Source organism: Gallinula chloropus (assembly GCF_964237585.1).
Source record: "Gallinula chloropus genome assembly, chromosome: 1".
NCBI classification, from domain to species: domain Eukaryota; kingdom Metazoa; phylum Chordata; class Aves; order Gruiformes; family Rallidae; genus Gallinula; species Gallinula chloropus.
This window is the reverse complement of record NC_140085.1, coordinates 147,760,992-147,782,333: the sequence shown is the minus strand read 5'-3', so window position 1 is coordinate 147,782,333 and position 21,342 is coordinate 147,760,992. Positions and strand designations below refer to the sequence as shown.

General features: G+C 43.0%; 1 protein-coding gene across 1 annotated transcript in view; it reads right to left on the bottom strand.

Moving 5' to 3' along the window:
• Window positions 1–20,386, bottom strand: part of RGPD4 (RANBP2 like and GRIP domain containing 4) — a gene marked incomplete at its 5' end in the record, with an annotated part of 34,540 nt that extends 14,154 nt beyond the window's left edge. Inside the window, 20 exons of the mRNA XM_084279079.1 lie at window positions 995–5,513; window positions 6,727–6,824; window positions 6,931–7,069; window positions 7,613–7,696; window positions 7,789–7,968; window positions 8,447–8,593; window positions 8,684–8,821; window positions 9,128–9,289; window positions 9,659–9,782; window positions 10,105–10,280; window positions 10,371–10,549; window positions 11,514–11,723; window positions 12,568–12,658; window positions 13,359–13,551; window positions 14,131–14,276; window positions 14,700–14,930; window positions 15,741–15,893; window positions 16,807–16,918; window positions 17,407–17,474; window positions 20,312–20,386. Of these exons, the coding sequence (XP_084135205.1) occupies window positions 995–5,513; window positions 6,727–6,824; window positions 6,931–7,069; window positions 7,613–7,696; window positions 7,789–7,968; window positions 8,447–8,593; window positions 8,684–8,821; window positions 9,128–9,289; window positions 9,659–9,782; window positions 10,105–10,280; window positions 10,371–10,549; window positions 11,514–11,723; window positions 12,568–12,658; window positions 13,359–13,551; window positions 14,131–14,276; window positions 14,700–14,930; window positions 15,741–15,893; window positions 16,807–16,918; window positions 17,407–17,474; window positions 20,312–20,386 (7,225 nt within the window). The remainder of the gene's footprint in view (window positions 1–994; window positions 5,514–6,726; window positions 6,825–6,930; window positions 7,070–7,612; window positions 7,697–7,788; window positions 7,969–8,446; window positions 8,594–8,683; window positions 8,822–9,127; window positions 9,290–9,658; window positions 9,783–10,104; window positions 10,281–10,370; window positions 10,550–11,513; window positions 11,724–12,567; window positions 12,659–13,358; window positions 13,552–14,130; window positions 14,277–14,699; window positions 14,931–15,740; window positions 15,894–16,806; window positions 16,919–17,406; window positions 17,475–20,311) is intronic.
• Between the last annotated feature and the right edge of the window lie 956 nt (window positions 20,387–21,342).

Here is a 21,342-nt window from a genome sequence, read left to right as displayed (position 1 = left end):
GACGAGAGGCAGTGGTTTTAAACTCAAACAGGGCAAGTTTAGATTAGCCATTAGGAAGAAGTTCTTCACCATGAGGGTGGTGAAACACTGTCAAAGGTTGTCCAGAGAGGTGGTGAAGGCCCCGTCCCTGGAGATATTCAAGGTCAGGCTTGACCTGAGCAACCTGATCCAGTTAAAGGTGTCCCTGCTTACTGTAGGGGGGTTGGACTAGACGGCCTTTAAAGGCCCCTTCCAACCTAACGCATTCTATGATTCTATGAAGCCTCTGAAGAACAGCACTCTACCATTAAAATGTTTATAAAGACCATCCTTTTCAAAGGCATGCTTTAGCACATTATAGTGTTCATATCACAGCCACAACTCCTGCCAGCACATCTTTTTTGGATGGCATCAAAAACCGTAACTGAGGATGTAATTACACGATCTCTTCTCAGACTAAGGAAAGAGGCTAATATCTAGTGTTATGTAACCTACACATCTGAGTATTTGCAGAGGCAAATAATTAAGACTGCATACACATGTATAGAGTGGTTTTAGGATACTATCTGCTCAATTATGGGGATAACTCAAATTTTAGCTCAAGCATAAAAATTTGCTGTTCTCACACTTTCCCACTCAGAGGCCAAGGTGTATACACTACCAATCTGACCACGCATTTCAGTCTCGAAAAGTGAATCCACAGCTCCTTCTTTAAACAGGTTTAAAACAGATCCAGGTACAGCATCTTACAGTTACGGCTCCTATCTGAAATCCCCTTTCTCTCTCATTAATCAACAAAACTCCATCCTGCATCACACACTTTGACATGAAAATAATTATGAATAAAATTCACTCTATAAATTGAATCTCTCGAGAGCTTGTGAAGATGTGGGGCACCCCCAACAGAAAGGAAAGACACTACTTATTATCAAGACAACAGATTAACAAATAGCATAGAGATGACTGCTTAAGTAACATACTCAGCTGTGTAACTACTAGTTCAACTGACACTCACCTTTGTCCAGAATTCTAAATGAGAAGTTAGAAGGTCCATCTTGTGTGGAAGTAGGCAAGTTGCCTGCCTTGCTGCATAGAGGCTTCTGAGGAGTACTAGAGCTTTTCCATGATGTGCTCTGAGACACAGGAACAGAGTCTTCACTCTTTCTTGGAGGATTAAAACTGAAGCCAAAGAGAGAACTAGTGGCTGAGGTATTTCCAAATGTGAATGTCTTTGACTTTTCATTACTGAAAATGCTCTTGACAGATTCAGATCCAAATACAAACTTTGGAGGAGAAACAACTGTTTTTGTTGGTGTTTCAGAAGTGTTTGACACCTCTGCAACTTGCACAGTCACATCAGAACTATCATCACTATGGCTGAGGTCAGTTCTTTCTCTGGTAGTTTCCTCTAGTACAGCTACAGCATTTTTACCACAAGGAGATTCCTTCGGTGTATTGGCTCGAGAAGAAAGAGGTGTTACCAGTATGTCTCTCTCTTGGGCAAGCTTTGCTTCATCAAATACTTGCTTAAATGAGTCTGCAACGTCTTGCAGCTTGAATCGCACAGCCAGTAGTTCTACCTTCCTTTCCCCATCTGCAAAGTCACATGCAGTCCATACCCATGCTCGATCGGATCCTTTCATTTGCTGCATATTCATATCTGGTGTTATCCTGTGATTGGCACAGAGTTTCAGTACCTGGTCCCTTCTCATTACTATACGCACTTGTTTGTTGTCATAGTTCTGTAGTATCTTGATATCCCCGATACCTCTCTCCTTCCACTGATTAGCATCTTTGTCGTATCTGTAGAGCTTAGCTCTGTGACTGAACAGCACTTGCTCGTTTTCCTCACCACTGGTCACTTCCACGAGGTCAGGCAGAGGCACCACGGGTTCGAAGTACTGCCCATCTCTCTCTTCTTCTTGAGTAACATCAGAGTCTTCATCTGTGCCTACTGATGTTCTACTCTGGTTCTGTTTGGCAGGAGATTTGGATGGGCTCAAGGCAGATTTGAAACTGAAACTGAAATCTGCGGTAGACTCTCCAAATCTGAACAGATTTTTCCTTACAGGACTGCTTGTGATAGGTGATGCATATACAGAGCTATTTATGCTGTCATCCAACGCTTCTTCACGTAAATCATAGTTTCCCCATTCCAGAGTAGGCCCAGTAATTTCAGCATGCGACTTCATAACCAAATCAGAAGTACTGCTGGTACAGACAGAGTTTCCATTTTCCTCTTCTGACAGTTTTGTTTTGTCATCTGTCAGAAACGTTTTGAGATCTTTTAAGTCACACTTCATTTCTTCTGCTCTCTGTATAAGTTGAGCTGTCCTACCCGTATCAACAAGCTTATGTGGTGTCTGAAGTGGTATGTCCAACAGAAGTCTCTGGCATTCTTCAAACTTCTGTTTGAACTCCTCAGCCTGCTCTGGTGTCTTGAATTTTGCTGCCAGATGTTCCAACTTTGCATCACCATCAGAGAAGTCGCTGGCCATCCACATCCATGCTTTGTCTGAACCAGAGAGCTGTTTCAAGTTCATTGTTGTTGTTATCCAGTGATTGGCACACACCTTCAGTACTTGCTCCCGCCGCATCAATATTCTTACTTTGCCATTAACTTCATTTTTAAGAATCTTCAGTTCGCCCACCCCACGTTCTTTCCACTGGCTTGTTTCTGGATCAAACCTGAACAGCTTTACTCTTTGACAGTACAACACTTTCTCATCTTCCTCCCCTGTAAATGGCTCTACTTTTTCAGGCATCTGAACTATGGGTTCAAAATGGATGTCATCACTCTCTTCTGTCTTATACACTTCGTCATCCTTCTCTCCAAGGTCAGCAGATGTGTTTGCTTTGTGATCCACTTTAGAAACCTGCGAAGAAAACGGCTTTTCCTCTGCACCTGCAAGGCCTTTGAAGTTCGGGTCTTTTTTGCCAAACTGAAAGCCTTCCCTGTTAGTGCTTTTTGCAAGTTCGGTGAAAGTAAAAGTGCTGCTGTTTTGCCCAAAAACAAAGTCACCTTTCTCCTTGTTTGCTGTTTCTTGAAATTGGAATGTAATTCCACTGTCAGAAGGCAGTTCCTTTTTGTCTTTTTCATCAACACTTTTTAAGAAGCCAGTTGTACACTCTTTGGATGGCTCATCTTTCTTCGTGGTATTTTTACTAGGCTCCTGTATCCCAAATTTAAACCCATCTACGGGCACTGGCATTGAAAAGCTAAACCCTTCCTTTACGGACTTGGTTTCAGTATCAGCAGGAATCTGAAATGTAAACGTTGGTGCCTTGGCTGGCTCACCATGACCAAAGTCACACTTAAAAGCTGTTCCCAACTGTCCTCCATCACGTTCAGGTAGTTGACTTTTCAGGCCAAAAGTAAGAGCTGATGAAGAATCACCGCCAGCCTTACTAGACGGATTTGGTGTTTGACAGGCTATGCAGACTGCCGAAGAACCTTCATTCCTCACAAGACAAATACTACAATCCCACTGCCCTTCCTTTTTAGCAAAAAGCTCTCCAAATCCATTTTTCTGTGACTTACTTGTATCAGCAACAGAACCAAACCTGGGAGCAGGAGATGCCTGAACAGGTGGTACGAGCACATTTGGTTGACTTTGCGAGGCAAGATTCTGACAAGGAGGACTGTTTGCATCTTTGGCTTCATTTTGGACTAGGGGTACAGAGCAGTCCCACTGGCCTTCTTTTTTAGAGAAACCAGTTCCCAAGTCATTTGGAATAGCCTTTGGAGCAACTGCTTGGTCAATTTTGAAGGACGTTTGCTGACCAGATGTCTCTGTGTTAGCTTTGTTGGGATTCTGGCAGGCAGCACACCTGGAGGCAGTGGGTTCGTTTCTCACTAAACAAACATCGCAGTCCCACTGACCTTCCTTTTTAGCAAAGGCAGCCCCAAAGTCACTCTGCACAGCGCTACCAGTGGCTTTGTTACTCACGTCAGGTTCAGTTAAGGGAGCCTCACGTGTTTCCCACTTATCTGGCTTTGGACCTTGACATGACACACAGTTCTTTGCAGTTGCTTCATTTAGAACTAAACACGATTTACACTGCCATTGATCCTTCTTCAAGTCATGCTGACCAAAACCACTAGGAGAATAGGCTTGCAGGGATTTCTTTCCAAATGTAAAAGATGTAGGGCCAGATGCAGACGCTGTGCCTGTAAGGTTGCCTTTGCTATCAGACTGATGGCTCACCTCATCTTTTGGGAGCTGAAATCCAAAGTTCAGAGTCTCAGAAGTGGATCTGCTAGGCTCCTTGGTGTTTTGATTTGTTGTTTCGCTTCCAGTCCCACTATTCTGAGTCACAGATGCATCAACATTTGATCCCATTGTTTTTAAAATATTCTGACACTCCTCAAATTTACTTTTGAAAAGCATTGCTTCCTCAGGTGTTTTAAACCTAATTGCAAGCTGTTCTGGTTTTGGCAACTCATCTGCATAATCTAAAGCATGCCATACAAATGACTTATCCGATCCAGCATTTGGAGCTAACTTCATATCAGGGTTTATGTAGTGATTTGCACAGATTTTCAGCACTTGGTCCCTCCTCATTAAAAGACGAAATTTGCCAGATACTTTATGCTTCAATATTTTCACATTTCCAACACCTCTTTCTTTCCACTCTTTAGATTCTGCATCAAAACGGAAGAGCTTGGCTCTGTTGCAGAAGAATTCTTCTTCATCTTCCTCACCAGTCTTTACTTCAATCTTGTCAGGGAGGGGCACCACAGGGTCAAAATGAGGACCATCATCATCTTCATCTCCACCGTGGGTGCTTCCTCCTTCCGTTTCATGACTTTTATTGGCCAAATCTGAATTTGGAGTCATAAATACAGGCTTGTTTGGTTCTTGGACACCAAAGACATCAGTCTTCTCAAAACCCAAGTTTTTGTGTGCGTTTTGTCCTATGGTATCTCTAAGAGAGATGCCTGTAACACATTTACCATTGCCAAAACCGAAGACATTTTTGTGACTCTTTGTATGATCGTTAACTGGTTTTTGTTCAATGTATCTATCATCCTGTAAAGATTTATCAGATGTTAGGAGACCCAGGAGGCTTTCGCTGCTAGGGAAAGCTGCATTAGGAGGCTGCGTTGCACCTTGAAGAGAAGAAAAGGTGAAGTCTCCATCATTAGACTTGAAATTAGTGTTGAATTTAAAGGTTGTTGGCTGACTTGACTGTGCTGGTGTGGGCAGAGATGGTTTTGAGCCTTCTGTTGCTCCTGGCTGTCCAAATTTAGATTTGGGAAAGTCTATCACTTTTGATTCTGCTGTGAAATAGCCTGGTCCAGGCAAGGGTGGATTTGTGCTGGCCTGCGGCACGCTGTAATTGCAGTAATCATCACCCCTATGAGGGGAAATGAGTCTCGTGGCAGGAGAATCGAAACGCAGAGACGTGCCGTAAATGTCTTGGGAAAACATACAGGCAGAAGTGTTTTGCAGAGGTGGCGTGTGCATGGGTTGTTGATAAGCATATATGTGCTGCTGAGGTGTAAGCCTGTTCATGCCGTAGACAGGACCCTAAAGAAAAAAAACCAATTACTTTCCTTATTATGGTAACATAGAGAACAAAGTCTTACTGTGCTGAAGCCCTCACAAGACATACTCTTAAAAGCAGGGCTCGCTTTCATATGAGTTTAAGCCTAAACTAATTTTAGCTTACTTTAAATTGATTGGTTGGAATCTTGAAGGGCATCTGAAAGCATGCAGTAGAAAAAGGGGCACAAGATGAGTGGGTTGTGATTTTTTAATGAAAAAAGCCTCACAAACTCCATTCTCTTTTGCCATACTGCTGGGGGCGGGGGGGGAGGGGAAATTAAGTACAGTCACACAAATCCTGTAGCAGACATGTACTAACTATTACAAACCTATTACAGAATCACATAATTAATTGGGTTGGCAGTGACCTCAAAGACCATTTCATTCCAACCCCCCTGCCATGGGGAGGGACACCCTCCTCTAGCCCAGGCTGCCCAAAGCTCCATCCAGCCTGGCCTTGAACACTGCCAGGGAGGGGGCAGCCACAGCCTCTCTGGGCAGCCTGTGCCAGGGCCTCACCACCCTCACAGGGAAGAATTTCTTCCTAATGTCTAATCTAAGTCTGCCCTCTTTCAGCTTAAGGCCATTACCCCTTGTCCTGTCACTCCATACTATTATAAACAGCCCCCTCCCCATCTTTCCTGTAGGCACCTTTCAGGTACTGGACGCCACTGTAAGGTCCCCTCAGAGCCTTTTCTCCAGGCTGAACAAGCCCAACTCTTAGCCTGTCCTCAGAGGAGAGGTGGCTTCAGCCCTCTGATCATCTTTGCGTCCCTCCTCCAGACTTGCTCCTACAAGTTCACATCCTTAGAGCTGGATGCAGTACTCCAGGGGGGAGTGTGTGGCAGGAGGGGGCGTATCTCAAGAGCAGAGGGGCAGAATCACCTCCCTCAACCTGCTGGTCAGACTGTTTTTGATGCAGCCCAGGATACAGTTGGCTTTCTGGACTGCAAGTATGCAGTGGCAGCTCACGTTGAGCTTCTCATCAGGCAACGACTATGCTGACTTTTCCTCCAAAACTCCACATCCCAAAAATTAGGTAGAAAGATAAACTATCAACTTATCACTAGCAGTCCAAATTTACCAAGTATCACATAAGGAACAGCAATTACATCCAACTACATATAGAGAAAGTAGCCTTTTATTTTCAGTGAGTCACTGGAAGTAGCTTAAGTGGATAGATTTTTTTCTTTACCTTTGTTGGTGTTACATTGGTTGCAGCAGTTCTGAGAAGATATTGGGAGTTATAGGCAGGTGACTGGTTGTAGTAAACAGATGGACCTGTGGTAGCAACTAAAAAGGAACATCAAAAAACAGTTTATACTTAATATTCCTGCAGCATTTTCAAAAGTCTTACTTGGTTTAGCTAAGCATTCATATAAATTCTGCAGCACCTTACCTGTTAATGGAGCTTCATGAAGATTTTGTGCTCTCTGATAACCCTCTGGCATTGTATCTGTACCATAGCTTTCAGCAGGCCATCGATGTGATGGTGTATTTGTGTTGGAATTATTGAGTTTCATTTCGTGCATCTCATTCTGTCAAGACAGTGTGCCACCAATCAAGAGCATAAGTATATATTACATAGGTATTAGTAGAAGAAAACATAATGAATCACCCCTACTCTTTTTCTATTTAAAAGCAGGTTCAACTTCATTAAATATATATATATAGATAAAAATACAAATCAAGAGGTACCTGCCAGAATCGTCCAAGACCTGCCCATGCAGTACAGAGTACTGACACTGCATTCTAAAGCCAGAAGCAAGAGAAGAACCCCAAAACCAAGCCAAAAAAACAAGAGCCAAGTAGACGAGAAGTAAGCTGATTGAAAGCAGAGTTCTTTCTGCATACAGTCCTTAGAAGGGTTGGCTCTGCATCCCCACCCAAGTCCCAAGTAAGAATTTAAGCAAAGAAGATTTACTCTTGCACTCAGTTTAGACAAATGCTTACATAAGGTAATTCCACTGATTAAGTAGTTGTCTAAGAACTGTAGGTTACCCCATGCTGTTACTGCAAAGTCCTTCCAATAAATAAAAAGCCAACTATTTTTCACTGAATATGGTGACAAAATTGTTTACCTTTAAAGCTTCCACTTGCTGACAGATCATTTGGAGTATAGATCTGTGATCTTCTGCCCACTGAGGTGGAGTTTTAGGAGAAAACTAGAATAAGAAAAACCAGAAAAGTTAAGTGGATCTTGTGAATTTTTATGCAAGCATAACAATCCACTGAAATAACAGCTGGCTAAATATACCTTGTAGGTCTTTGTTGGTGAAAGAGAAAACTTAGGTGATGGAGTAGAATGTTTCATCTCCGAATCTACAGTTCGTGACAGACCATTCCTGAAGGCAGGACTTCCTTCTTCACCATACTTGCCAAGTTCCTGGAACACTGTGTCTAGCATGTCCCTCACAGTTTCAATAGACACTGGTAGCTAGAAGATTATTTGAAATGTGAGTCATGATTGAAAGTCACCCCGAGACCAAGACAGGCTACACTCAGAATTCTGACCAACTCACGAGGCTTTCATTACACAGACAGTGTTTTTCCAGCAGAGCTCGAAGTCGTTAAGAATAACGTAAGAAAACAATTCACACAATCATTAATTTAATTTTTTTCCAACTATCAACCTCTACAGAAAGGTAGTGGCAAAAGCTATTGCTTTACACTAAAGCTTTCATCCAGAGAGTGCTCAGAATGTTGCATGATCTGGTAGATTACAGAAGTTACCCAGAGTTTAATCAACCCACTGGTGTCCGGCAGGTTATCTGGCTTGTGCAAAGAAGTTTAACTCCCCTTAATGCAAAGCCTAGTCAAGAAAAGCTAACAAAACCAAACAGCTTTCTTGCAAAACAATACACCAAGAGGTACTGCATCTCCTGTAACAAGTTTTTAAAGCAAGAATTACTTACTTTCTCATTTACTGACGCATCTGAGGAGCTTTCGTCAATGATCTTCATTAAATAATGCTTGCTTTTAAGAAGATAGGTTTTGTGTTCTTCTTGCTCTTCTGGCAGCATGGCATCATTTTCAATCTCTTCTGCCTTTCTTTGGAAAATCTAAAGAACAGGACCCAGATTAACGAGGATCAGTTAGAAGGCAAGTGACTAAAACAAAGCATATTGGGGTAACGCAATTTATAAGCTTACCACGGCCAGATTCCAGTATGCAACCACATTCTTAATAGCTTCAAATGCTAATAAAGCATCATCAGTTTTGCCATCAACTGCATCCAACATGGCAAATGCTATACATGCCTCTTCCTCATATGCTGCAACCTGAAAGACCTACAAAGAAAGTCAAAGACAATTCATATCTAACAAGGACACCTCCATTATTATTTTTCTTCCTATAATACAGGGAATATAAATTTTACAGAAAGTGGGTACCAAAGGCATTCACTGCCTTCCAATCATATATGCCAACTTAAAGGCAAGAATAAAGTTGTTGGACACTGATGCTACCAAATCTCATCACTAGTAGTTTTATGGTAATAATACAAGTTGTACAATGCAGAGAAAAACACCACAACTATATAAATTTCTGATATGGAGACGCTCTCTTACTTCAACCTTGGCTTAATCAATCTGTACCTGAATGTCTATGCTGTGGAAGTGTTTGAAGAGAGGATCAATAGGTTCAGGAATGCTCCTCCTCTTTTTGACAGTTTCCAGCATAGGCAAAACTTTTTTCCAATAGTAGACACTTCGTCCAATGTATTCCTTCTGGTCATAGAAGGAGTTAAGGCCAATGCCCTGGCAAAGAAAAAGGAATAGAAACACATGTTATTTCAACAAATTCAAGCAAAAGTGCTATTTTTTAAAATACACACACACATCCTCCCATATCTATCTTTCTCCCATTTTAAAAGTCCCAAGAGAGCTGCTCTGACAATTGAGAGATTTATCTCAACACCCATGTGAAATAACATACCTCTAGAAAATAACATTTTAGTTTCAGACAGAGTACTTCATAGGGTGACTAGAACAAGTACTTTGCCTGACAAACAATTCTCAGTAAACAATTCTCATCTGATTTCGCCTCCCCAGAGTCTGTTTACAGTTTGGAAAGTAAGAGAGAAAAACAGCTCAGCTTCCATGCATTTAAAAATAATCTCAGCTTACTGTTTTTTGCAGGCTCTTTGCCCAGTGTATAATTAAGGCAGGTTGAAGGCCATGCTTCGCCAGTGTTCGCAGAGCACTTATTCCATGTTGTACAATAAGTCTCAGTTTTGCCGCTGTTCCTGGTCTGAATATCAGAAGAAACATTCCTTGATTAGTTTTCTTTATTTTTCATCCATTCACATGTCATTTGCTTGATCAATCTAACCTACAGTTGTAGTCCTAACTTGTCTATAGTTTAGAAACGCATTGTTAGAAATAAAAGCCCAATGTTTAGAAACCTTTCAGGAGTATCAAAAGTCCCTATTAGAACACAGTTTCAATGTCCAAAATACATCAAAAAAGAAGTTTAATTTTACAAGAATGTATTTGGCCCGATCCGAGCTGCTGTAGCACAAGCTGCCTGATGGGCTTAGTCAAACATTTTCAAACTTAAAAAAAAGCCTTACATTGTTTTTCTCTGAATAAGTGCACGAACAGCATCCCACCAGGACTTCTGCTTTTCAGAATAGAGCGGTTTGCACACCGGCAATGGTAAGAGTTGATGCTGGTGTGCGCCGTAGTGAGAATTGAACCTCTCTTGCAACTGCAAGTTGCTACTGAATATCACCCCAAGTAGAAATACCTGGTTTTGTAGAAAGAAAAAAAAGCAGGTGGTAAACACAAAAACCCTTAAGTTATATAGCACATTTAAGAATTTGGTTAGTTTACTTACTTCAAGGTCCAGCAGGCAAATGGATTCAGGAGCGTCTGTCTCAAGTCTTGATGTTTCTTGTGGCAAGTGAAAAAGCTGTTTTAGCCACTTGCGCACTGGGGGTAAGATCGACATGGAGTTCCACCGCAAGCCGAGCCACACAAGGTGCTGGAGGCTGCCGTTGTGCACCTGGACAGCACCTGCGCAGACACAAAGTTGGGTGCAGACGTCAGCTTCCCAATGGGTGAGCAAGACACGTGCCTGAGCAAAGATGGACTTCACATTTCAGTCCGTCAACAGCCAAGGAGACTTTGCAGGCCAACGACCACTGAGATTCCATCTTTCACTTATGAAAAATTACAAGTTTCAAACTAGTCAAGCACGTATCACAGAATTGGAAAAGGCCTTTGAAGATCATCAAGTCCAACCATTCCCACCCTAAGCTAAACCATATCCCTGAGTACCTCATCTACCCTTTCTTTGAACACGTCCAGGGATGGGGACTCAATCACCTCATTGGGCAGCCTGTTCCAGGCCCTGACAACTCTCAGTAAAAAATTTTTTCCTACCATCTAATCTGACCCTGCCCTGGCACAGCTCTGTGCCATTTCCCCTTGTCCTATCTCCTGTCACCTGGCTGAAGAGACCATCGCCCACTGCTCTACAACCTCCCTTCAGGCAGTTATAGGTGGTGATAAGGTCTCCCCTCAGCCGCCTCTTCTCCAAGCTAAACATCCCCAGCTCCCTCAGCTGCTCCTCACAGGATTTGTCCTCCAGCCCCTTCACCAGCCTGGTTGCCCTTCTCTGGACTCGCTACATCAAGCAGCTGATGTGAGTGCTCAACCCATCAACCCCTTCAGTTTCCGAGGGTTGACCCTCGGATTTCTTTTCACTTCATCCTAACCACATTCAGTGACTATCTCTAGCAAACCTATTTACTACTTTAAAATCTTTAGGAAATTATTCAAGAAACACTTCTTTTCTTTGCAATGGAGTCTAAGTCTTGCCTAGGACACTAGGGCAACTCCGAACAGCTATTCCAGGCATTTGTCTTCTGTTGCAGTATGAAGTACTTTCTCTCTAAAAGTACTCAAATATTTGTAGAAGACAAAGTTTCTGTAGTACAGAAAAATGCATTGAGTATCAGAAAGTAACACTTCTTACCAGTATCATATTTATTAAGTTCTGCTTGCACTGGTGCTTGAGTACTGATATTTGAGATATCATCCGTGCCAATAAAAGATCTCTCTCTAGAAGCTCCACTCCCAAACAGACTATCAAACAAGGTGAATGAACCACTCTTGTTTGCAAAAGATTCCACAATCTCTTTAAAGAAGTCTTGCTTGCCATGGCTTAAGTTCAGCAGCATGTGACCTGGAAAACAAAAATATCACTTCACCTGATTAAAGCAGCAAACATAAGGAAAGTAATACTGTTATATTGGACTGGTCTTAGTATCCAAGATTGGGTGGAAATCAGGATTTTCCCCTTAAGAAACCTACAGATCAGGTACTCCCTGTAATTAGGTCAGTATTTCAGCACATAGGCTTTCCAACCTTTTAGTGACAACAGTCCCAAGGCATTTGTAAATCCATTTCTTTGGGGAAAACAAAGACATTATTACTCTTCTAGGGGCATTGCAAACATCTTTAAAATAACTAGCTGCAATACAAGTAGTAGCCTGTCTTATCAAAATCCATTCTGAAACAATCAAACCTGATGTCCAGTGGGTCAGTTTGTTTTTATCTGGGCCCTGCAAGAGTTTGTAGACTGAAAAACTCTACAGCAGCAAAAAGAGCAAAGCTGGTAAGTAAGATGATGTAAAGGACATGGAACTAGTAATGTTTTCTCTTCTTGGGTTTAACAACACTTGCAAAATAGCATCAGCAAGCAGAAGCTATTTCTAGTAGATTAAGAGATCAAGGAAGTTAAATTCTATCTTTGTGCGCTGGAGAAAAAAAAATAATCACACTTAGTAAAAAAAAAAAAGACAAACATACAAAACGCTCTACTAGGAAGCTAAAGAGTAGACAAAAACCTTTAGGTGTCAGGATCAAACTTCTGTTCTGTTTTACAGATGTAACCAGAATCTAGGTTTTATTGCAAACTGAACTGTTAACGTTACATTTTAGATAGGGAAGGTGTTCTTTGACAAACCACTCAGCTCTTAATGTAATTATGCCACACTAAAACGGAACTACGTAGTTATTTTTATTACCAGACTGGCTTTTGCGATCACAGGCCAACATTTCTAGTTTATCTTGTCCAGTTTGATTCCCATTTATTAGTTTTGTCTTTGGTTTAGGAACCTGGTAAAGTAAACAGAGAATTGTATTAGATTTTCACAGTAACCATGGGTAACTTAGTCTTAAAAATGATTTTTTTTTTTTTAAGCTTAAGAAAACTATAGGAAAAAAATAGTTCTTTCTGAAGGTACTGTGCCCCACATATCCCAGGAAGAGGTGGGGCTAGCGGGCAGGGAACCCACCCAAAACACACAAAGCCCCAGGGTGAGCAGTTTTAGCTACTGCAAGTAATAAAGTACACACAAAAGTAAGTAACAACCTGGTATACAAGCAGTGGCATAAAAAGGACAATCAGTTTTGCTTCATAAGGTAAACAATTAGGCTTAGTTTTAGATCTGCTGTCTACACAGGAAGTATATGGCAACCACTCAGTTCACACCCTTCCCTCCCTGTATTAGGCAGAAGCCTAATCCTTTACATATGTGTTCAGATGTATTACAGAAAGAGGAATATACTGTTGGAAATAAGCTCATTAGCCTTTGTGCATCAGCTTACTCTGACGTGGAAAACAATTGAAGTTACACTTTTACCCTATTTGTGTCATTCAAAACCTTTCAAAGGATTGTGAAAGAACAGGATCTGGCAAGTTAGGAGGGAGCCTCTCCTCAGGCACACAAACATTAGTTCATCTCAGGCATGCGGGAGTTCAACACAGGCACAGCAAGAACATTTCAAAAACTGCATCAACTGAGAAATTACTTGCCTGGAAACTTATCAGGTAACACAGTGCTGCTAGTTCACACACAGCTCTCCACTGTGCCTCATTGTGCTGGGCCATTTTCAGTAGCAATGTTCCTGCATACATGTACAGTTGTCCTTTCATTTCCACATAGGTCCGAGACAGCTCATCAGCCCCATTCACATAGGGTTTAACTGACTGAAGCACACGATCAAAACTAAAATAGAGAGAAAACTCATTCTAAACAGAGTCCTGGTAGGAGCTACAGCAGGTGGTTTCAGCTGATGTTATTTAACTGTGACTCATGTAATTTCCTAAGTCAATGGTTAGTTTGTTGCTTCAACCTGAGTTACACTACCATGTTCAATAGTGGTCCTTAACTCCCAAAATATTCAGGACAAAGCTGATACACAAGAGGCAAGTGTTAGGTTTTTTTTGTTTCTTTGTTGTTGGTGGTGGTGGTTTTGGGTGGGGTTTTTTTAATTGTCTGGGAAACCTGGATTAGTCAATTGCTGAAGTACAGAACAACATTCTCTTACTGAAGGGAAAGAAGGTACAGGGTTAATTGACCCAGCTTTGTGCTGCCTGTTCAAACAAGGCTTGCACCTCAGTCAAGCTTGGGGTTCAAACCCAAGTAAGACATTCTTAGTGGCTAGTACAAATAATCTCCTTGCTCATCCACAAACAAGTTAAGCAGTGAAATCAAAGCTTGGTAGATATTCCACGTCCAAGGGAAAAAGAAAACCCACCAAAACCCAGAGGGTTTTTTTTTTCTACAGAAAAGTTTAAGCAATACCTTTCAAGTACCACTCTGCATTCCCGAACATCTCTAGAAGAGAGTGTCATTTTGAGAAAGCTTGAATAGGCCAGCAGATGATCTTTCTTGACAGCTCTCCAGTTGTTTTTATCAGACTCAAAGTCTTGTAAAGATTCCAGGTATTCCTAAAGAACAAAGTTCATCACATGATAAGGAACAGTCACCTTTCCATTAAGTCAGTGGCAGTGGTTTTCCAAAACATATTAGTAGCATTTACTGCATAATCCAGTTTCACAGGCGAGACTGTAACATGCTCTTCAGCAGCAAAGTTCCAGGGAACTATTTGTCTGAGAAATTATATCCTTAATGGAATTGCTGTATCTAGCTCAGCTTTTAAAATCAGAACCTAAATAGCTGTAAGGCTTATTTCTAGGGAGAAGATATCAATTAAAAATATATATTTTTTAAAAATTTCACTGGTTTTGGCATATTTGCTTTTGAAGAGGTAAATCATTTGAGAAAGAGCTGTCAGAGTAATGATGTTACACAAAATAGACCAGTGAAAAAGATATGGAACACTATCACAGGATCAAAGTCTGATTAAATACCTGGTATGTCTCTACAACACAGGAACACCATTCCAAGCTTGACTGCAAAGGGATTTTCTTCTCTGCCTCCTGACAATGAAGTACAGCATCTCTTAATCTATTATTGGAACGGTAGAGCTCAACTAGTCGGATGTTTATGTAGACATCATCTGGTCTTGCATAAAGTTCTGCTTGAATCAAGTCAAAAAGCTGATTCCATCCATCTTCACCTTTACAGTCCAATAACTGCTCCTATCAAACACAAAGGCAACATGTTAATATTTCATTTCTCACGTGAGTCTTGTCAGCAACTACAATACCAGTTGTCTTTCCTGCCCTTGGTGGAACACATTTATTTAAACTACACTACTTTTTACAGTTTTCTGGTATTACATAAAGTTGGATGAAATACTGAAATATTTTTAAATGGAGATAACTATGTAGACAAAAAAATCGTCAGCAGAATTTGCCTCTTACAAATAGTTCAATGACAGCATACCCTGCCATAGAATACCTTGCTTAAAAAAAAACAACATCAAGACTTCAGTGTGGTTGCTGCCCGGCTACATAAAATTACCTGTGCAAAAGTGAGATCACATGACTGAAAGCATTTACTCAGAGATCAGCAACATTTCTCACATTCTGCAGAATTGATTGCAATACAGATTTTTTAAAACCAAAAAAGTAGTGTAGGGCAAGAGAACCTGAGTTCACAGGCCTGCCACTTTTCTGCCAGTCACACAATACAAAGATCAGGTAGTGCCCATTGACTCAACTTCTTGGATATGACAACCAGCAGAGTTTCTGGGCATTTTTGAAGAAGATTAACCTTGAAATATTAAAAAAAAAAAAAAAAGAGTATGAATGCCTGGAACTGCAGACTTCTTGAAAACTAGACAAAAATGTCAAACTGCAAAGAAAGTAACATCTAATAGATGTAACGTTAGAGATTCTAAAGCAATTTAGCCAGGAAGAGTTTTGCATGAGGTGACATACAAAAAGCACTCCAGTCAGATACTGAAAGTTTTTTAAGCCACGGAACAGAGGCAATTTGGAACCTACCTTCAGCTTGTAAACAGCAGGACTCCCAGGGAAAAGCTTTGCAGCTCTCTCAACCCAGTATTTTGCTCTTCCATCAGTAATGTCATTATTGCATAGTAACTCTGCAATCTTCAACACAAGGTCTTTCTGTGTTGGGTTCAACTCCACAGAACGCTAGTTTTGCCCATGCACACACAGGAGGGGAAAAAAAACAACCAACAAAGAAACAAACTCAATCTTACAATCCATACAGAACAGGGAAGTTACCCTCCCATTCCAAAACAGACACAGCTATTCAAATTACTTAGATCTAAGAAAATGACACCACTAATTCACAGCAGCCAGGCACAACTGCTGGAATTCAGAACAGTAACAGAATTCAGAAAAGCAATGCAAAAGCCAGCTCCTCTGCATCTACCACCAGACCCTGACATACACAGACAGCAGAGCTGCAAGGGCTCCTAAGTCTAGCCAGATGCAGATACTTAGGAAAAAAAAGTTAAGGCACACAGTTTAAGAAGTGTGACAGCACTTCACAGAGCTGTGTTCGCAACCAGGCTCCTGAGCACATCATCTTCCTCCCAAAAATCAGAACACATACACACATTTCAATTGGGGATTTGACATTTATATGCTTCCCTGATCAAAATTAGATTTTCCCGTCCCTTCTGCCCACAGTGCCTCTAAAACCGACCACACAAAAACTACACTAGGCCTAAAGTCTTCTCGTAGCAGCTAGATTCCTTTTGTCATCACAGTCTACATTAAGGAATTCTACAACAGTCACAGCTCTTTAGTCCAAAAGGCAATGCATGGCACAGGAAGAATTTAACAACAGGTTGCACAAAGATCGCGTCCAGAACAAAAAACCCAAAGAATCAAATTGTGCTGCTGAGGCAAGTGCTATCAAGTGAAGAATCTCCTGTGGTGCTCCAGATGCTTTCCACTGTCAAGTGTGTATACGTAACACAGTACTTCCAGGAACAAGTTTTCTTCTATGGGTTTCAGAACATCCAGTACAGAAGGATTCTGAAAGTCCATTTACAAAGAAACAAAGCAGAACATCAGAGGTCAGAGAAGTACTTACTTTGTAACACCCAAACGCTTTTTCTATGTTATCCTCAGCTTCATAAATTTGTCCAAGAAATCTGTGTGCTTTGGGATCTCTCTCTTGTACGCTGAGGTAAGATGATACGTATCTACAGAAGAAGAAAAAAAGTCCATTACTTGACCAATATTTTTCAATAATACTCCACCTTCCTGAGCTATAATGACAACTTAATATGTCATAGAGGAAGTATAGACATCTTTTGTTCTAGATACTTGAAAGCCTGGACAAAGTAAGAAGCAACATTGTTTTACATGTACAGACGCTACTTACTTGCCAGAAAGTATTTCTGCTTATCAAAAAAAAAAAAAAAAACCAACAATAGTTTGTAGAAACCGTAAGAGATTAAAAAAAAAAGCTATTTCGACCAGATCAGTTTTTTAGTACCTTTTTCAGTAACTTTGAGGTTATAAAAGATTGTTTTGTTGTTTTATAAAAGATTTAATTGGCTCTCAACACCCCCATCAACTGCTATCTATAAAAAAAGGTACGATATTGATCTTGCCTTCTCTTGTCTACTTCATTCATTAAGTTTTTCTCTTACACTTTAGAGAATAGAAGAATAGCAATGCATGTTACCTTTTAGCAAGTTCATATTCTTTTATTTCAAAATACAGCTTCGCAAAGAGGAATCCTTTCATCGATTTCTGAAGGAGAAAAAACATGACATACTTTAGACATGTGCAGTACTTTTACCCTACTGAATTATTTTACCTCTTCAACAATGCATAATACTGAAATAACCGATTTGTCGACTTGTTAAAAACTCAAATCCACTCCTACTTAAAGGTTTTGAAAGATACAGGATTTAGAGTGAAGAGTTAAAGAGTTTTTCCTATAATTGGCAAAGGCTACTAGCCAAAATAGAGATTACAAGTGAAGGAGGCAACAAGCTCATATCCACATAGCGTTTCCTAAACATTTCTGATTAAAGAGAGTTGAAGAATGGGGTCAGCTGCATTTAATCTCTTTTGTTGCAAAGTAAAAAATATTCCTACAAACCAAGAGAGGGATCTATCATTAATGTACTGTCATCAGACACTACTGTTTAAATATAATTGAGGAAAAAACTTTCTACATCATTCATTCTCAGCTTAGGCAAGAAATGTATTTCTGATGTCAGAAATTGTTGTCAAATTGAACATACACACTCTCCAGGCAAAAAGAAAGGTGCAGAGTGCAAGCAGAGGGCAAGATTGCAGAAGCATGGACAGGAGGAAGAGAGTAAAAGGAATGAGCTTAAGAACAAGCAAAAACTTCAACATGGAAATAAACCAGACAGAAATGTAAAGCTTGAGCTCTCAGTATCAGTTCAGAAGCAGATTTTTCCTGTGAACAACAAAATACTACTACTAGTTACACCTATGTTTCCAAACAAGTGGATACATTTTGAACAAACTCGGACTACTAGTCTCCCTCTCTCTCCCACCTCCACTATCTGTACAAAAATTTTAAATGCTTTAGGATGAATCAGGCCTCCTAAGATGCTTCAAGTTTTCAGTCCATATTTTTGATGTATGCTATAAAAAAGGACACAATATATTGGAGTGGAGTCACACCCAGCATCTCCTTCTAAACACGGGTGAAAAGAAACCTCACAAGCACCCCTAAAATCAACACACCACCACCACCCATAACTATTACTACCATCAAATGTGCTATACAATTAGCTGTAAGCATTACTTAAAAACAACCCCAATAAACCACAGAAAAACCCTAAAACTCCAAATACGCACCAGTTGGCCTTAGGCAGAACAAAAAGATAAGAATTTTAATTGATGTCTTTTTCATTTTTGGTGAGTTCAAGGTGAATCTCAAAACAAAGAGCACCCCTGATCCTGGCGGCGATATACTTGACATTGTCTGGTCTAAACATCAGTCAAGTCAATTAAACAGTCATGGGACAACTCTGATGCTGTTGGGAAAGGTGCAAATGATGGGGATATACACTGTTCCTGCATAAAGACCCCACTACATAGTGACAAACACGGTGCATTCACACTATACAACACGCTGCTGGATTTTCTACCTCTGCAGTAAAATCAATTCAAAGCAGCAAAACAGGGTGTTTCAGGAGCAAACAGCTCCCATAAATTGCACCAGACTACTCATTGTAACCTGTATAACATTACCCAGCTATAATAGTGATAACCAGTCATGCAGAGCTCCTCATTATTCTGCCATAGAATCACAGAATACACCGAGTTGGGAGGGACCCATAAAGATCATCGAGTCCAACTCCTGGCTCCACACACGGCCAGCCAAGTCAGGACATGTGACTGAGCACATGGCTGTGCTCCAGCATCTGACCTCCCACTCTGTATGTGTAGCCAGGGCTGCCCCTTCCCAGGTGCAGAATCCAGCACTTGCCCTTGTTGAACTTCATGCTGTTGGTGACTGCCCAGCTCTCCAGTCTGTCCAGGTCTCTCTGTAAGGCTTCTCTGCCCTCATAGGAGTCAATAGCTCCTCCCAATCTGGTGTCATCTGCAGATGTACTTAAAGACACTCTCTAGCCCTGAATCCAGAATGAAAACATTAAAGAGAACTGTACATAAAACAGAGCCCTGGGGAACCCCACTAGTGACTGGCTGCCAGCCAGATGTAACCCCACTTACTACCACCCTCTGGGCCCGAACTGTCAGCCAGTTGCCCACCCAGTTTTCTTACTGTACACTAAGTAAACTATTTTCTCCTACTTCCTCCTCTCAATACTGCTGTTTCACAATGCAGTTACACAGACAAGAACATTAATCACACTGCACAAGAAAGAAAACTGAAAGCATCTGAACACGTTCCCTATTCGGGTTCTTTGTTTTCCTAAGAAAAAGAAACTCAGGAAACCTAAGAATTCTGTACTTAAGAGAGCTGGTGGGCTCTTTGGAGCTACACTAGGGCTCACGAGGTGTAAAACGCAGGGGCATGGCTTTTGCAAGCCACTGCTCCCAGTGAGGGAAAGCACTTCCAGTAAGTAAAACCCCACGCCCTTCATCGCATCAGCTTCCCCCAGCTCACTCGGCTTAAATAAACCCTGAGTAAATACGGACTCATGACCAGAGACACCCTAACCGGCTTTTCCTCTTACCGCCAGGGATGAAGAAGGACAGAGCAGACCAAGCCGTGGCACCGCTGCACCCAATACAGCGCGGGGAGCCGCAAGAGAGAGAGAGAAAACAGCCGCCACCCCCCTTCCCCGGGCCTTCTGCGTGAGGACAGGAGCATACGGGCTGCGGGGGAGGCAGCCGCCCCCCAGAAAGCTAAGGAGGGAAGGCACAGCGCAGCCGCCCCACGCAAGCCGCCCCTCGGGCCCGGCGCCACGCGAGGCGGGGGCGAGAAGGGGCCCCGCCAGCGGGCCGCAACGAGCCGAAGCGAGCCGGCCGGCCGCCAACAATCGCGGCGCCCCCCTGTGCCGGCGCAGGCGGGAACGGCAAGGCCGCGGAAGGTCCGCCGGCGGCCCCCGCCGGGGCCTACCGCCGGCAGAACTCACCTGTCTGGGGGAAGAGGCGGCGGCTTGTACGGAGGCGACATAACGCTCCACTTCGGGCTTCGTGCGCCTCATCATGGCGCCGCGGCAACGGGCCGCGCCCGGCTCCCCTCCCGGCGGAGCGCCTTCCTCACCGGCCTCTGCGCGGCGGCCTCCACGGGGAAGCGAGGAGAAGGGACCTGCGGAGGAGCGCGGCGGCGGCCGCCACGGGCTACCCGCCTTCCCGCGCAACCGCCGCTGAGGACGGGGCCGTCACTGCTGCGCGAGACCCACCCCGGCCCCTCCCCCCGCGTTCCACCGCGTTCCGCCGCAGGGGACGACGGGACCTCGCGGGCATGGCTTTCTGCGCATGCGCGTCGGGGGGGGGGGAAGGGGGCGCGCGCGCGCGCAGGCGCAGCAGGGCTCGGCGGCGCAGGCCCTGGAGCAGCGGTGAGCCGGCCTCGGGCCTGTCTCCTCCCTCGGCTGAGGTGGCCGGCTCGGCGGGGTGACGGCAGGTCTTCTCCTCACCCTCTGCCCGCCAGGCTGTGGGCCGGAGCCGGGCCTAGGTCAGGGGTGCGTGGCTCCCGAGTGGCCTGGCCCGGCCCGGCCGAGCAAGGCTCAGCAGCTGCCGCCCTCCGTGGGGAGCCGGGCTGCCTCCTGGCCCGCTAAATTTTAAGGGGTAACTCTTCTTTACTCATGGAATCTCCTGCGTTTGAAGGACCCCGTAAGCATCAAGTTCAACTCCTGGCTACACACAGGGCCAGCCAAGTCAGAGCGTGGGACTGGGCGCATCGTCCAGGCACTTCTGAACTCAGCCAAGCTGGGTGCTGTGACCACTCCTCTGGGGAGCCTGTGCCAGTGCCCGACCACCCTCTCAGTAAAGAACTTCTTCCTAATACCCAACCTAAACCTCCCCTGTCACAGCTTCATGCGGTTCCTTCAGGTTCTATCACTGGTCACCAAAGAGGGGAGATCAGTACCTGTCCCTTTGCTCCTCATCAGGAAGCCATAGTCCGTAATAAGGTGTCTCCTCAGCCTCCTCCAGGCTGAACAAG